Below are 15585 nucleotides of genomic sequence, written 5' to 3'. Positions count from 1 at the left end.
AGGGGAGGGGTCTGATGGGGTTAGAGCAGGGGAGGGGGGCTGGCAGCCAGGACTCCTGGGTTCTGTTCCCAGCTTGGGGAGGAGAGTGGAGGGGGGGGGTCTGGTGGGTTAGAATCGGGGGGGGGGGGGGGAGGCGGCAGGGGAGTCAGGCCTCCTGGGGTCGGTGAGGGAGGGGTCTGGCGGGGGGCTGGCAGCCAGGACTCCTGGGTTCTGTTCCCAGCGCGGGGAGGGGCGGGCCCCGCTGGCGGGGTGGGGTGGGGTGGGGTGGGAAGGGAAGGGAAGGGAAGCTGTTCCCCACACACTGGCTCACTTGACGACCAAGTTTCTGTTCCTGTTTTCCCTCTCGCTGTTTGTTCTGAATTATGCAAAGGGGGAAACTCCCCCTGGCAGATTTGCACAATGAAAGGCTGGGGGGCCTCGCCCTGCCCCTCCCCCGGCCGGGGGGCAGTGCCAGGGGCTGGCTGGCTGCCCGCGCTGCCCCGGGAGGGCGGGGACGGGCCCTCCCTGCTCGCCGGCGCTCAGAGCTGGCGTGGGGGGGGGCGCGCGTCCACACCGCCCCAGCTGGCAGGGAGCCACCAGCCCCGGGGGTGGGACAGGCTGTACCTGGACCTGTTTGTGCCGGGTGCCCCCCCCCGCGGGAATCCGGTGCTTTGAACCCCCCCCTGCCGGGCGGGGCTGTGCCCCGGTGACAGCTGGCCGTGGGGCGCCACCTAGCGGCCTCCCTGGTGCACGTGGCCGGCCCTGCCGGGAGGGGGGGACACATCTCAGTGCCCCCCTCCTGGGGCTGTGGCTGGCTTGGTGGCCGCACGTCGAGGCTCCGGCCGCAGCCCAGGGGCGGCTGGGCCTGGCTTCAGCCGGGATGCAGGTGACCGGCGGGGTCGCCTGGTGGGGCGGGCTGGGGGGAGCTGTGCTGCCCCCGCCCCCCTGCGTGGCCACCAGCCCCTGCTTTTTAAAGCTGTGTCTGTTTTTATGTCCAGGCTGGGCACAGGCCAAGTGCCTGGTGCCCGGGGGCAGAGCTGGTGCCCCTGGCCCCGTGTGGAGCCTCTCCCCATTGTAAATAGCTTGTGGAACTTGTCTGGGGTGGTTCCGAGTCCCCCCCTCCCCAGCTGGCCTCTGCAGGGAAACGCAAATCTAGGGCCCCCCCACCCCCCCGCACCTTCCATGCCTTAACAGAGGAGCCCCCAGCTCCCTGCAGGCGACACCCCCAGGAAGCAAGCAGCACCTTCCCCTGGCGAGCCCCGCTCGCCCCTGCACTCCTGGCTGCTTTGTTGGTTGCACTATTTGGGCAGGTGGCCCTGGGTAGGGGCTGGGGGTCCCTGCCCCCCCTCGCAGAGCTGGCACGTTCCGTGGGCTGGGGGCCAGACCCTCCTGCGGAGGCAGACGAGCCCCCTGGGTCACCCCAGAGCTGGGGCTTTCCTGGCTGCTTTCCGGGCGCCTCCGCCATTTGCACATTCCCCGTCTGCCCTGGCAGCAGAGCCCCAGCCCCGCCAGCGCCCCGGGAGCATTCGCCTCCCGCCAGAGTGGATCTATATTTAAAGAGATGATGTAATATATTCTGTCCCAGCGCTGTCTGCCGGCCCGCAGCCGGCCTTTGCCACGGGGGGGGGGGGGGGGGAGGCAGGGCCTGGCCTGGCTTTAAAGTGCCTTATGGTGAACTTGAAATCTCGGCTACTTGAACTTCTCTAGTGTAAAGACACCAAACGAAGAATCGAATCCGCGGGTGCCGGCCCAGGATCGGGCCCAGGCCCCGGGCCGGGCCCCGCACGCGCTTTTCGGTTGCTATTATTTTTATTTTTTAAATGAAGGCTGCTTGGTAATAAACGGAGAAGCAGGGACCCTCCGCGCTCCCGTCTGTCTGTCTGTCTGTCTGTCTGTCCGGGGGAGCGGGCCGCATCCTGCTGTGGGGTGGATCTGCTGCATGGCGAGGGCTGGGGTTTGGTGGGGCTTTGTGGGGTCGATAGTGCCGCCTGGCGGGGCAGGGGGTAAATGGGGCGGCAGAGAGATGGGGGGCTGCAGACGCTAGGGCCTGTCCTTGTAGCCGTGGGAGGGAGGGGGTGTCTCGGCCCTGCAGCCCTTCCCCTCAGGGCAGAGAGCTGGGTGCACAGACCAACCTGGGATGCAGGGCACTTTATTGACGCTGCTGCCCCCTCCCTCCCTCCCGCCGTCTCTGTCCCGAAGCCAGCTGTGTGTTGGGGGGCAGGGCCCTCTGCCCAGTGCCCCCATCGGCCCCCTCCGTCATCTCCTTGGCATTCCTCAGTGGCTGGTGTCTGGCATTGTCTTCACTTCCTCCAGCTCGCCCTGCTCCGGGGGGCTGGGCACCGGCTGGGTCCCTCCCTCCCCCTCGCTGTCCTCGGGCTGCTCCTGGTAGCCAAAGTCCAGGTCACTGGGGGGCAGAGAGTGGGGCTAGTAAGATCGGGGCTAGCCCAGGGGCCCTGCTCCCCCTCCCCACACAATCCTGCTGGGCCCCGTGTGTTGCCTCTCCCCGCTCTGCTTCTTCCAGGGGGCCAGCGCCCCCTCCCCAGGGGGCAGGCGTGAGGGTGGGGCAGCCAGGCCCCAGTGGGGTGGGGGTGAGACCCCCCGCGTCAGGTCCCAAGGCCACTCAGCCCTGGCCCAGCCGCCCCCGGCCGCCATCGAAATCGTCCCATGTTTCAGGCCAGGCTGTGACCTGGGCCAGCGATGTCAGGAACGGGGCGAAAAGGCAGCCTGTGCTGGCGCTGCATGGGTCCCGTACAGCAGCCGCGCTGGGCCCTGGATCTGCCCCCCCACGCCCTATGTCCTTCAACAGCCCCCCCATTCCCAGCCTCTCACCTGGAGCTGTCTGCAGCTGCTGGCCCGGGGCTGGGGGTGCTGGTCCCGGCACTGTCTCCGCTCTCCTCCTCCAGCTGGGCCTGGACCCGCTGGGCCAGCTCCGGGGGCAGGCGCCGGCAGGAGCCGTGGCCCCGCACAGCCTGGCGGATGCGTCGTCTCAGCAGCTGGCGCAGCCGCTGCCTCTGCTCCTGACCCCGCAGCGCCCGCACGGCCCCCAGCCACAGCCCCACGGTCTCCTCGTCACTGGAGTCGCTGTGGGGCCCAGGGCAAGGCTGAGCCTGGGGAGCCTTCCCCCCTACTGCTGGGCCCTGTGGCTCTCACGCGCCAGCAGCCTGGAACCCCCCAGGCTGGGGCCCGGCCAGAGCTGCCAGCTCGCATCCCCCAGGGGCTGGGTCGGGGCGGCCCCGTGCCCCCCCCCCCCCCCCCGGCGCTTTGTCCCCAAGCTGCAGTTTATGGCCGTTGCAAACTGGCTCTGAACAGCTGGCATCAAACATCCGGTGCCAGGCCGGGGGGGGCAGAAATAACACGTCAGGCCCCCAGCCTGAGATTAGCCTGGGGGGCTGCATGGGGGTCTCCGCTCCCCATTTCAGGCTGGGTGGTGGGGAGGCAGAGGAGCCATCCCATGGGTCACACAGCGGGGGGGGGGGAGCAGAGCCAGCCTGAGAGCCTGGGGTTTTCTGCTCCATGGGATGGGGACACATTCTGCCCCCCAGCAGCCATCCCCGGGGCTGGGACAGGGGGGCAGGCAGCCCACGGGAGGAGCCGTGTTCTGTCCCCCCCAGGCTGAAATTCCCCAGGGATTCTCATGTCACTGCCTGACAAGCCCCAGCTGCCCGAGCCCTGGCCACGGTGCCACCAGCTGACAGCCACCCCTGGGTGGGACTCAGTGCCCCACGGTGGGGGCCTGGCCCCTCCCACCTTCACTCACATCTCTTCGTCCAGGTCGCCCTGGTAGGCCAGGGGGGCCATGCAGATGGAGCAGACGTTGCTGAGCAGCTGGTAGCACTCTGGGCAGTAGATCCCTGGGGAGGGAAGCCGGGCACGGGCAGGGGCGTCAGACGCTGCTCAGGCCGCCCGTGCCCTGGGGGAGGTGCCACTCCGCCCCCTGCTCCCCCTCAGGCCCAGGCGCCCCTTCCCGGGCTGTCACCTGCACCCCGCGTCCTACCTTTGCAGCCAGGCGTGATGCAGGTGACGAAGTCCTGGCTGGCGGCGTCCCCGCGCCCGCAGCCCACGCAGTACTGATGCTGGACGCCCAGCTTCCGCGCTAGCCAGCCACACAGGGGCACCCTAGGGGCAGGGAGCGGGGGGGTCACTCGACGTGCAGGGGAGGGGAGAGACGGTCGCTCGAGGTGCACAAGGGGGGTGGCACGGTGGGGGGTGGGGGTCACGGGCCATGCAGGGGAGATGGGCCCGTGGGATCTCAGACTGGGTAACGCCACCTCGGACTAGGGGTCAGGGCACGAGCTGGCCCCCCGGCCCGCTCTGCTCCCCATATCGGCCAGGCAGGGGCCTGGAGTTGCACAGGCTCCGGGCTCCCTTCCCCAGGGTGGAGTAGGGCAGCCCCACCAGCCCCACGCTGGCCGAGCCCCTGCAGGTGCCCCAGGGAACGGCCCAGCCCTGCCTGGCTACCTGGCACCAAAGCTCCTGTAGGGCCGGACCCCGAGGAGAGTGGGGGGCCGGACCGCTGGGGGCTCCCTTACTTGGCAGCGAGGATGAGGAGCGGGTTGGCGTGGCCTTCGTCGGCTGCTCGCCGCTTGGTGGCCCGGAGCAGGGCCCGCACCAGGCCCGTGCGCCGCGTCAGGATGCTGTTGTAGAGGAAGCAGGTCCGCTCCTAGGGCAGCGGGGAGTGAGCGCCGGGGGGTCCGGTGGGGGTGAGCAGGGGGTGGGGGACTGGGGCTGCGAGGCTCATGGGGGCGGGGAGGTGGGGGATGGAGATTCCCCGTTGCCCCGGCAGGGTCTCACCTGCTCGCGGGAGGGGTAATACGCGGCACAGACGACCCTGCGCAGACGCCCCACGTAGCTGCCGAAGATGGCGATGAAGAAGCAGGCGCCGTACATGAGTCCTGTCAGCAGGGGGGGCCAGTCATGGGGGGGCACCATGTGGGAGGGTGTGCTGGGCGCGGGGGCGGCATTGCCAGCCCCACAGCTGGGGGGAGGCCCGTGGCTGAGCCCCCGGCTGGGTGTGGCGTTAGTTCTCCCCGGGGGCCTTGTGCTCACTGACGGGGCATGCGCCTGGGTGCCCCCCCGGAGTCACACGGGCCCCCCCCCGCCGCTCACCGATGAGCAGGTAGGTGCGGTAGTCCGGCTCGGCCGGGCGCAGGCGGCACCGGCGGGACAGCACGCTGACGTTGCCGCGCTGCAGGGCGTCGAAGGCCGAGACGAGGTCGCGGTAGATCTCGCCCGTGTAGCCCGTCCCGTTCACGCTGACGCTCATCACCACGGGGGCTGCGGGGAGACGGGCCGCGTCAGCGCGGCCGGGGGGGGGGGGGGGCGCAGGGAGGGTGCCAGGCTCCCCCACTCACCCCGGGCCACGATCTCGCCGTGCAGCTGGTGGCGCACCAGGTCGAGCAGCCAGAAGACGCCGTAGTCGACGAGGATGAGGGTGAGGCCGAAGAGCACGTGGCGCAGGACGTTGACCAGGGCCAGGCCGTAAGCCAAGCGCTCCCGGATCAGCAGGAACGGGGAGCCTGTGCCGGCAGGGAGGGAGGGAGGGAGGGGGGCGCCCCATTGAGAGGGGGCAGCGGCTGGGTGAGAGCAGCCCCCCGCCCCCGCCCACTGCTCCCGGCTCTGCCCCAGGCCCTGCCCTGCAGCCCCTACCCGGGCAGATGTACTTGGTGCTCTCCCGCGCCGTGAGGGGCAGCACCGTGGGCCTGCCCTGCCGCGCCCGCAGCACGTCCATCGCCAGGAAGCGCCGCGTGATGTACCGATTGTCGAAGGTGTCGTCGCGCAGGTACCGCCTGCGGTACAGCAGGGCCCTGCGGGGATGCCAGCCTGAAGGGGTGCGTCACGGGGAGGGGGCACCAGGCCTGGCTGGGGGGGGAGTGGGGCCAGGACTCCTGGGTTCTGCCCCTGGCTGGGGGTGTCCCTGGCAGGCTCCGGCCAGCCCCGCTCAGCCCCCCACTCACTGGAGGTACAGGTAGAGGATGACGCAGGAGGAGACGTGTGCGAAGAGGCCCAGGAGCTCCCGGGCCGGCTGCAGGCGCAGGCTGACGTCCTCCATGATGTCCAGGGCCACCTGGGCCAGGCTCTTGCTGGAGTTGAGGCTGACGTCGAAGCGGTGCACAGCCGAGATGTTGAACTCGAACTCCCTGCGCACGCGGCTCAGCACCCTCAGGACGGCTGGGGGCAGAGCCGGGGGGATGTGAACCGGCCGGGGACTGGAGGGGGCAGTCCTGGGCCCAGCGTGACCGGGGGTGGGCTGAGCGCCCGGTAGGCAGAGGGGGGGCACGGCAAAGCACCTGGCCAGTGGGGGGCACTGCCAGGGAGCCCGGTGTGGGTCCCCCAGGGCTGCCCCTTCCCCGGGCACACGCCCCGCACGCTGGGCTCTATGGCAGCACGTGGAGGGATGCCGTCCTGGGGCCATTACCCCCCCGCCCCCCATGGGCCCCGGCACTCACGGGCCACGACCCTCCTGCGCAGGAAGGGCTGCAGGTACCGGGGTATGACGCAGAAGACCAGGAGCGCTGCGGGGAGAACAGAGGGCTGTGGCCAGGGGAGCTGGGCGGGCTCCGTACTCCTTGCATCGGCCAGCCACACCCCAGCAGGCCCCGAGGGGCCCCCGCGCTCCCAGCCACCATTGGCCCCGCCCCCAGAGGCGCTCCGCTGCCATTGGCCCCGCCCCCACAGGCAATCAGCCACCATTGGCCCCGCCCCCAGAGGCGCTCTGCTGCCATTGGCCCCGCCCCCACAGGTATTCCGCCGCCATTGGCCCCGCCCCCACAGGTGCTCCGCCGCCATTGGCCCCGCCCCCACAGGTACTCAGCCCCATTGGCCCCGCCCCCAGAGGCGCTCACCCTTGGCCAGGCCGCAGAGCGGCTTGAAGGCCAGCACGACGTAGCAGAGGAAGAAGAGGCCGGGGATGACGCGCTCACACTCGTCCTTGGCGGCGTCGAAGAGCCGCAGGCACTTGCGGTGGGGAGCGCCCAGGTCCCCGTTGCACACCTCGCCCACGTGCACCAGCCAGTACCAGACGTTGCGCAGGGCCCGGGCTGGGGGGGCAGGGCGGGGCAGGGCATGAGGGGGGGCGGCAGCCATGGGGTGCTGTGGGGGCGGGGCCCGGCTGCCCCCCACTCACCGACGTGCCGCACCGCGTTCATGACGGAGCGGAAGAACTTGCGGACGCGGTCGCCCACCACCTTGGCCTTCTGGGCGATGGCCTTGATCCTGGTCAGCGCCTCTGGGGGGGCACAGTGAGCAGCGGGGAGCCGGGGAGAGAGACGCCACATCCAGCCCCCCAGACACTGCCCCGAACCCCCCCACAGACAGCTCCCTGAGGGGCCCCCACCCGCTGCTCCCTGCACGGAACCTCTCCATAGCGCCCCCCGGATGGGCCAGTCCCCCCGAAACACCTGGCCCTCCCCCCAGCTTCCGCAACGGGTGCTTCCCACCCCCCGCCGCTCCCCACTTGTGACCCCTCCCCCCTCACTGAGCAGCGGCTCCCGCGCTCTCTGCAGCAGCTCCGCCGTCTGGTTGAGGGTGAGCTCGGCCCCGCAGGACACGGACTCGGCGGCGCGGGCGAAGTTCCGCAGGATGTTGGCACACGGCCCTTGCATGGCCATGCCCAGCGCCAGCAGCAGCAGCATGTTCTTCCCCTGCTCTGCAGGGGGCGGCAAGCACCCCACGGCGTCAGTGGGGCAGGCGGGGCAGAGGCTGCAGGGCGTGGGGAGGCCGGCTGGGAGCCGGGCGAGTGGCAGCAGGACAGGTGCCCCACCTCCGCCCACTCCCCGTGGCTGCTCACCACCTGCAAGGCAGGGGCATGGCTTATAGGCCGGGCCGGGGGAGCCAGGGCAACGCCCTTATGCTGGGGATGGTGGTCTCGGGGCCAGGGGACCCATGGGGTGCGAGGGTGACACCCCTACACCTGGGGGGCTGGGCTGGTGGTCTCGGGGCCGGGGTGCTTACTGGAGAAGATGTGGGGCAGCACGAGTAGGACAGTCACGCGCACCTTGCTGGAGAAGGCCAGGCCCAGCCCCAGGCCGGCGCCCAGGCTGGCGGTGGACAGCAGGCAGTACCAGATGCTGTAGCTCTGTGCCAGGAGCACCAGGGCTCCGTAGAGGCTGGCGAGGGTCAGGCCCAGGGCGAAGCCGCCCGCGCTGCGCACCATGGCCCGCACGGCGCTCTCCCCCACCAGCTGGGGCCCCCCACGGCCCTTCCTGCTGCTGGCCCGCGGGCCCTTCTTGGACATGCCCAGGGCTCTCCAGAGTGCTGAGCAGAACCCCATGGAGCTGGCGCGGTGGGGGGGGGGGGACTCCCCAATCCTCCGTTTCACCCCACGGTACGGGGCCTGGGGCTGGGGAGAGATGAGACATTGCTGGGACCCAGATGCCTGCAGCCCCATGGTCCCTCTCAGACTCTCCCCTGCCCCTCTGCCCCGCCCCCAGGGCCCCCCGTCCCTGCCCCACCCCAGCCATGCTCTCTGGGGAAGTGTTGGGCCTGGGGCTGGCCCACGGGGCTCGGCCTGTGGGGGGGTTGAGATCGGCCGGGCTTGGGGGCTAGGGTGATGCAGAGACTGGCTGGGCCCCGTTGGGGACAATGCTGGCTCGGGGCGTCGTTTCTCCAGCTCACCAGCCCAGCCGGTCTGGCTCCGGGTTCGAGCTGGGCCTGGGGCAGGTGGCACACGCCGAGGGGCTGCGCTGGCGAGGGGTGTGGCTGGGGCAGCTCTGCAGGGGCACAGGGACCTGGCGTCCCACTCCTGGAGAATCAAGGCCAACAGCGCCCCAGGAAGTCCCTCTCGGGCAGGATTCCACGGCGGGCGTCGCTGCCTGTTGCCGGGATACGGGGCGCGGGCGCAGAGAGCCCCAGCATCGCTGCCTGTTGCTGGGATACCGGGTGCAGGGAGCCCCAGCATCGCTGCCCGTTGCCGGGATACGAGCGGGCGCAGGGAGCCCCAGCATCGCTGCCTGTTGCTGGGATACCGGGTGCAGGGAGCCCCAGCATCGCTGCCCGTTGCCGGGATACGAGCGGGCGCAGGGATCCCTGGCAGAGTGGAGGGGAGGAGAGCACAGCTGGCATGGGTAGACCGAGGAGGCAGAAACCGCCCAATTCTAGTGAGACACCTCCCTCGCTCCGGGATCCTGGCCTTGGCCCCAGACCCCTTGGCCCCAGCGCCTGCTCTAGGAGGGGCAGCAGCCGCCGTAGGGCTCTGGGGGACCCGGGCGTTAGCTCCTTTCTCTCCGCACAGCCCTGAAGCGAGCTGTGTTGAGCCTGCTGCCCGCGTGCTGCACCCGCTTCCTCTGGAGCCAGCCGGACCAGCTCTGCCCCAGCAAATTCTTCCTGGGCGTGGGCGTCGGGGGCTTCCTCGCCCTCGGTGAGTTCCCCACCCCTGCCTGGTCCCTGGGGCAGGTGGGCCCCAGCACGGACGGGAGATGGGGGTTCCTGCTGCTGGTTGGGAGCCTGTGATGGGGCGCCAGGAATGCCAGGGCGTAGGTGGCAACGGGGGTGTCGGGGTGACAGTGGGGGGTGTCTGGGAGGTGTTGGGGTGTCCGTGGGCTATTGGGGGGGCTCGCCCCCATTTACCTATTCAGCCTCCACACCCATTTTGTTACATCGGTGCCATTTCCTTGCGCTGACCAGGCCTGGGGCCTGCCTGCAGCGGGCCTGATACCACAGTGACGGGCATGGCGCAGCTGCGGGGCTGGGCATGTGTGGGGCTGGAGGGCAGGGCGTGGTGCTCAGGGCGGCTCCCGCCTCTTGGCTTTCCAGGCCTCTTCCACCTCCTCATCGTCCCCATGAGCATGGACGAGGGTCACAAAATCAAGCTGATGTACGGGATGGCAGGTGAGTGACCAGGTGAAGCAGGTGCCCCATGGCGGGGGGGTGCTCAGGGCGGGGGGGGTGCCCAGGGCGGGGGGAGAAGCCACCTGCTCTCTCAGCCCCTGTCCCCTGCAGGTGTCTGCGCCCTGGGCTGGGGCACCTCCCCGCACTTCCGCTGCGCCAGCCTCCTTGTCGCCCCCAAGTTCCTGGGCAAGGAGGGGCGGCTCTACCTGCTCACCTACGTTCTGGCTGCTGTCTATGACGGTAAGGATCCCCCCGCCCCTGCCCCCGCCCTCGGGGTGAGGCTGGAGACAGGTGGGTGTGGTGCACCCTCACCCGGGGTACCTGGGGTGACTCGTCTCCCACTGTCCTCTTGCCACCCCCATCTCGCCGGGGTTGCGTCCCCAGCCCGGGCCCTGGCGGGCAGGGCTGTGACTTCGCCACGTGGCCCCACCCCAGGCCCCATCGCCAACATGCGGCACAACCTGGACGAGGTGATCCGCTCCGTGGGCTGCACCGTGGAGCTGCAGATCAACCACAGCCGGCAGGTCTGGAGGGTGTCGACGGCCCCGCTGCGCGCCGTGCTGCGCGACATGGTGGTGAGGGGGGGCAGGGGGGCACCGAGAGCCTGGCTGGGGGGCACGGAGCACCGGGAGGTGGCTGGGGAAGGGGATGGAGGCACTGGTAGGCCAGGCTGGGGGGCTGGGCAGTGGGGTCCGGGGGCTCCCTTGGTGGGCTGGTTCGCACTCAGCCCCGGACAGGGTCCCGTCCGCCCGCCCCCGTCAGCACCGGTTCCCCCCGCAGAGGAGCGGGCGCACCCTCAACGCCGAGGCCCAGAATGTCTCGCGGGCCTTTGCCGGCCTGAACGAGCAGGTGGCCAGCGAGGCGGGGTACGGCGTGCAGCGCCCGCGCCGGGCCCAGGGGCGCCGCGCCCCCACCACGCAGCAGCTGTACGAGCAGAAAACCAGACTGCGTTGCAAATGTGAGTGTGCCCGGCTGGGGTGGGGCTGGGGCTGGGGCAGGGCCAGGCCACGGGCTGCGCTCGCTCTGCGGGGCGGGGGGGCTGCGCTGGGCCGTGGCGAGAGGGCCAGTGACCTGCTTCCCCCCCCCAGACGTGATCGAGGAGGCCGTCAGGCGCTGCCAGGACTGGTTCGATGCCAAGCACACGGCCTGTGTGCGGCGCGTCGCTGTGCCCCTGCTCAGCCACCTGCTCTGCCTGCCCATGAAGTTCAAGTTCCTCTGCCACATGGCTCACGGTGCGTGTCCGGGCAGCCCTGGGCTGGGGGTGGCTTGGGGGGCAGGGGGTGCCCCCACGGGGGAGGGGCTGGGAGCCCCATGCTGGGGAGAGCAGGGCTGCCAGGTGCCAGGTGGGGGGACTAGGCCTGCTGCTGAAGGTGGAGAGACCCTCCCTCCATTGCCCCCCCCCCACCCTGGGCCTTTCCCGGGGCCCTGGCGCTGCCTGACCTGGCACAGGCTCCAGCTCAGCCTGGAGGAGCCAGGAAGCCCCCCCCACACTTTAGGAGCCCAGGGCCCCCCATCTGGGGAGGGAACAGAGGGGCCTGTGCCCACGGGGGGATGGCTGGACAGACCACGGGATGGGGGGTAGGTGGGGGGCTCTCCACTCCCGGCAGCTCATCCCGCCGCCCCCCCGCCCCCCCAGTGATGCACGCCTGGTGCAGGGACAAGATCCCCGTGGAGGGTAACTTCGGGCAGACCTACGACAAGGTGAACGGCTCCGTGACGGGCATCAGCCGGGACTTCAGCGCCCAGCTGGTCGTCAAGGTGTGAGCCCCCCGCCCCCACCCCAACCCTCCCCAGGGCTGTTATCCGCACCTCCACCACCCCTGCCCCCATGACCTCCCCCACCCTAGGGCATAATGCATCCCCCCCCCCCGGAATATAGCACCTTCCCTGTCCCCCCCACCCCCTCTGGCCATAAGGCCCCTTCCCCCATCTGGGCCCCAAAGCTGCTTGATGCTCCCCATGCAAAGTGCCCCACATGTGAGATGCCCAGCCCCCAGCCGGGCCCCGCGCTGGCCCCCCAGGGAGCAGGCAGTGTCCGGGGAGGGGCTGGTGGGGCGCACACACATGCTGACTGGCTCCCCCCCCCCAGCATGGGACCCAGGATATGCTGATGGGCATCAACGTGTCCCGGGAGCGGCTCACTGAGGAGGTGACCGCCCAGGTGCGGCAGCGAAGTGCCCAGCTGGGCCAGGCCATCTCCGTGCTGCGCGTGCTGCTCTCCTGCACCTTCCTTCTCGTCTTCATCTCGTGAGCTCACCGCTGGCCCCTGGGGGGCGGGAGCGGGGGGCATGGCGAGCTGGGGAGGGCTCAGTCCTTTGCATGGGGTGGCACCGATCCCCCACTCCCAGGGGCTGGCACCCAACATGCCCTGGGGCCGGGGGGATGTTGTGGGAGGCAGCTTGACCTAGTGGGTAAAGCACAGCCTGGGACACTGAGCCTGGGGTTCTAGTCCCAGCCTGGCCATGGAGTGACCCGGGGCAAGGTCTGGCTCTGCTCTGTGCCTCAGTTTCCCCATCCATGACACGGAAACCGGGCTCCTGACTTTGTAAAGCCCTTTGCGCTCAGCGGATGAGCCGAGCAGCCTGAGCGCTGGGGCTTGTGCTCGCTCTGGGAAGAGGCTTCCCCGGGCAGCAGTACGTGGGGCACGGTGCCCCTGTGCCCGTCCGGCAGTGCCCAGAACTGGGCGGGGAGGCGGTGCCCAGCAGGGCCCAAGGTGTCAGCTCCGCCGCCTCCCCTCCCAGCGCGTTCTCCTACACGAACCACTACAACCATGACATCCGCTTCGACAACCTCTACATCACCACCTACTTCCGCCAGATCGACGCCCGGCGCTGGCAGCAGGTGAGGGGGCGTGGCCGGCTCCAGGTGGAGATGGGGAACCGGGGGGGGGGATGGGTCCCAAGCAAACAGCCCCCAAACTGCCCTGCCCCCCGCTGCTGTTCCGGAGTGGGGGGTGAGGGGCCCTCGGGCGGGACAGGGCCCTGGCACCAGGCCCTGAGTAGCTCGGCTCCGTCTCTCCAGAAGAAGCGCACACTGCTGCCCTTGCACAAGGCCGAGGTCTCCGGCGTCATCTTCCCCTGCAGGCCAGCCGTGCAGCCGCCCGAGCTGAAGAGCATGGTGAGCGCGGGGCAGGGGGCGAGCGGGGCGGGGGGTGAGCGGGGGGGTGAGTGCGGGGCGGGGGACACATGCTAGCACGGGCTGGGCCTGGCTGCTCACCCCCTGCCCAAGCAGTGCACTGTGCGCTTCGGGGGAGCCTGGGCTGGGATTCGGGGTGCGTGTGGCAGGCTGCGGGTGCCCCATGCGGCACAGCGGTTCTGGGGGAGGCTGTGACATGCCCCCCCCCACCCCCTAGATGCTGGAGCTGCTGGAGTGCATCCCCCGCTGCTGTTCCTGCTGCTGGCCTGGGGCCTTGACCACCTGCTGTACACCATGTTCAGCGTCATCCGGCACCACTCCTTCGTGCAGTACTCCTTCCGCAGTGAGCGCCCGGCCTGGGCAGTGCCCACCACCGGGCACAGCCCCATGGCGCCCTCACCATCACTGGGACGGGCACAGCCCCATGGCGCCCTCATCGGGATGGGCACAGCTCCCCAGCCCCATGGCACTCCTGCAGTAGCAAGTGCCCTTCACAATATCTGGTGGGGGGCACCCACACTCCAGCCCCCCAGGCAGGGCCTACCAACTCCCCTCCCCACCTCCCCTAGGCCCCCCCACGCCCCACCTGCATCCTCTGTGTCCCAGTGTCGCCCCCCCCCCGCAGGCAGCCACCACCTGGAGGTGCGGGTTGGGGGCCGCTCCCTGCTGGCCCGGCTGCTCCGGAGCACAATCGGCGCCCTGAACACGTCCTCCGAGATGACGCTGGAGTCGACTAACCTGGGTGAGGGGGGCTGGCTACCGTGGCGGGGGTGGGGAGACCCCTCCCCCACACGGAGGGTGCTCAGCACCCAGACATAGGGCTCCTGCGGGCGCAGCCCGTCATCGCCACCCAGCCGGGGGCTGCTGCCCAGGCCAAGCCCAGGTGCTCTCTAAGGCCTTGGGCATCTGTGTCTGGGGAGGAGCAGGGCTGGGCCCAGCTCTCCCTGCGGCTATTCCCCTCCCCTCTGGACATTCACTGGGTCCTTCCCAGGGCAGCGCCCACTCCCCTTCCCGAGCTCTGGCTGCTCTGGGCTGGGGGAAGGCAGGAACATGGCGCCGCGGCCTCACCCTGCCTGTCCGTCTGTCTGTCCACCCCCCCAGCCTGCCTGCCGCAGCCCCAGGCCATGACGCAGGGAGATTACCTGGCCAGCTGCCTCCCCTGGGGGCCCTGGTGCTGTTGTGCCTGCTGCAGGCATACGCCCACCGGCTGCGCCGCGTCATCGCCGCCTTCTACTTCCCCAAGGTGAGCAACCCTGCCCCACTGACCCCTCCCTCCCCTCGGCCCCCACACGCGCCAAGGTTTCCCCCTCCCCTCCGGTCCCTCCTGTCTCTGCTCGGGTGCTCCGAATTCTCCCCGCCCCCCTTACTCCTGGGGGACGGCCCCAGCTCCCGTGGGTGGGGCGGGGTCACTGCCAGGTCCAGGTGAGTGGAGTTGGGGAAGGGGCTCTGCCCCCCTGCCGCCCCTCAGGCTCTCCCCTCCGGCCAGCGGGAGAAGAAGCGGATTCTCTTCCTGTACAACGAGCTGCTGCACAAGCGCCAGGCCTTCGTCCGGCTGCAGAGGAGACGCCTCGCCCAGCGTGCCCGGCGGCACCAGGCCCTGGTGAGTGCAGGTGTCGGGGCCACGGGGGCGGGATGGGCAGGGCCCGGCGCTCCATGGCAGCGGGCAGCCACGTGTGCACGCCTGCGTGTACGTACACGCCTCTGCACACCCATGTCGCTGCATGCCCACAGCCTCTGTGCACCTGTGCAAATGGCAGCCACACGCCCGCCTGCTGGCGAGAGCCTTTGCACACCCCTCTGCACCCCTGTTGTGACAGGCGGACGCCTCCCCCCCCAGGCACAGCCCCCCCAGCTTGTGTCACTCCTGCTCCTCCCCCGCTCTGTCCTGGTGCCCAATTCCAGGGCAGGGCTTCCCCTGCTCCCAGCCCTTCCCCCACCGGGAAGGGACCCCCCCACGCTCCGACCCCAGCCAGGGCAAGACCCGGGGCTCAGACCTGGGGAGGAGGCCAAGCAAAGCCCCCGGCCCAGGGAACCTATGGAGAAGACCCCCTGCCCACCCCCCACTGAGAGACCCCGGCCTGGTCCCTGCTGCAGGAGAAGCCGCTGCTGGAGCGCATCTACCTCTGCTGCCCACGCCTGCGCCGCTGGCTGCGCCGGTACTGCGTGCTGTGCGGCTCGCCCGAGAGCCGGAGCTCCCAGCTGTGCCCGGCGCCCGCCTGCGGCACCGTGTACTGCCGGCCCTGCTGGAGGGACATGGGGCAGGTCTGCTTCGCCTGCAGCCCCGGCCCCGAGCCCCTGTCTGGAGACAGCAGCGGTGAGGAGCAGATGGCCTACGCGGACTGAGGCGTGGGGGGCCGGCGGGCGGCTCCTGGCGCATTAAACAGATGCTACTCTTGGACTTTGGCTGCCGTTCCTGTGCAGGTGAAAACGCGCCTCACGTCCCCCCCAGCAGCGGCCCGCCGGGCACATCAGTTGGCGGCTCTTTCAAGGAGCCGTGAGCACGGGCGCGTACTTGGCGCGGTTCACCCCTCGCCCCAACGCCCGCCCTGCTGCGGCGTGAGGGAGACCCTGGCACACGTCCACTTCGAGTGCGCCAGGCTGCAGCCCCTGGTCCGGCTCCTCCTGCTGCGGTTCTGGCTGCACTGT

At 70.3% G+C, this 15585-nt stretch overlaps 2 protein-coding genes across 2 annotated transcripts; one reads left to right on the top strand and one right to left on the bottom strand.

Moving 5' to 3' along the window:
• Positions 1 to 1944: 1944 nt before the first annotated feature.
• DCST2 (DC-STAMP domain containing 2) lies at positions 1945 to 8131 on the bottom strand. Its single transcript, XM_067539210.1, has 15 exons — positions 7930 to 8131; positions 7454 to 7624; positions 7103 to 7204; positions 6822 to 7016; positions 6426 to 6491; positions 5934 to 6147; positions 5626 to 5783; positions 5331 to 5495; positions 5086 to 5253; positions 4771 to 4871; positions 4509 to 4639; positions 3974 to 4095; positions 3737 to 3830; positions 2809 to 3060; positions 1945 to 2383 (listed from the first exon to the last, which is right to left on the bottom strand). Exons 1-15 carry the CDS (start codon positions 8129 to 8131, stop codon positions 2254 to 2256), a joined length of 2271 nt encoding a protein of 756 aa, XP_067395311.1. The 3' UTR covers positions 1945 to 2253.
• Positions 8130 to 15337, top strand: DCST1 (DC-STAMP domain containing 1). The gene is given in 18 exon segments (XM_067539323.1): positions 8130 to 8229; positions 9209 to 9334; positions 9730 to 9804; positions 9916 to 10044; positions 10240 to 10379; positions 10585 to 10762; positions 10893 to 11036; positions 11441 to 11562; positions 11894 to 12051; positions 12546 to 12645; positions 12826 to 12921; positions 13157 to 13181; positions 13184 to 13282; positions 13565 to 13681; positions 14041 to 14097; positions 14100 to 14182; positions 14426 to 14539; positions 15034 to 15337. Coding segments are annotated over 18 exon segments (2112 nt in total). The 3' UTR covers positions 15283 to 15337.
• Positions 15338 to 15585: the final 248 nt, after the last annotated feature.

Source organism: Emydura macquarii, unplaced genomic scaffold (genome assembly GCF_026122565.2).
Source record: "Emydura macquarii macquarii isolate MOO-44397 ecotype Brisbane River unplaced genomic scaffold, CSIRO-AGI_Emac_v2 contig_527, whole genome shotgun sequence".
Taxonomy (NCBI): Eukaryota; Metazoa; Chordata; order Testudines; family Chelidae; genus Emydura; species Emydura macquarii.
Note: the sequence above shows the minus strand (reverse complement) of the source record. Positions and strands in the feature narration are given on the sequence as shown.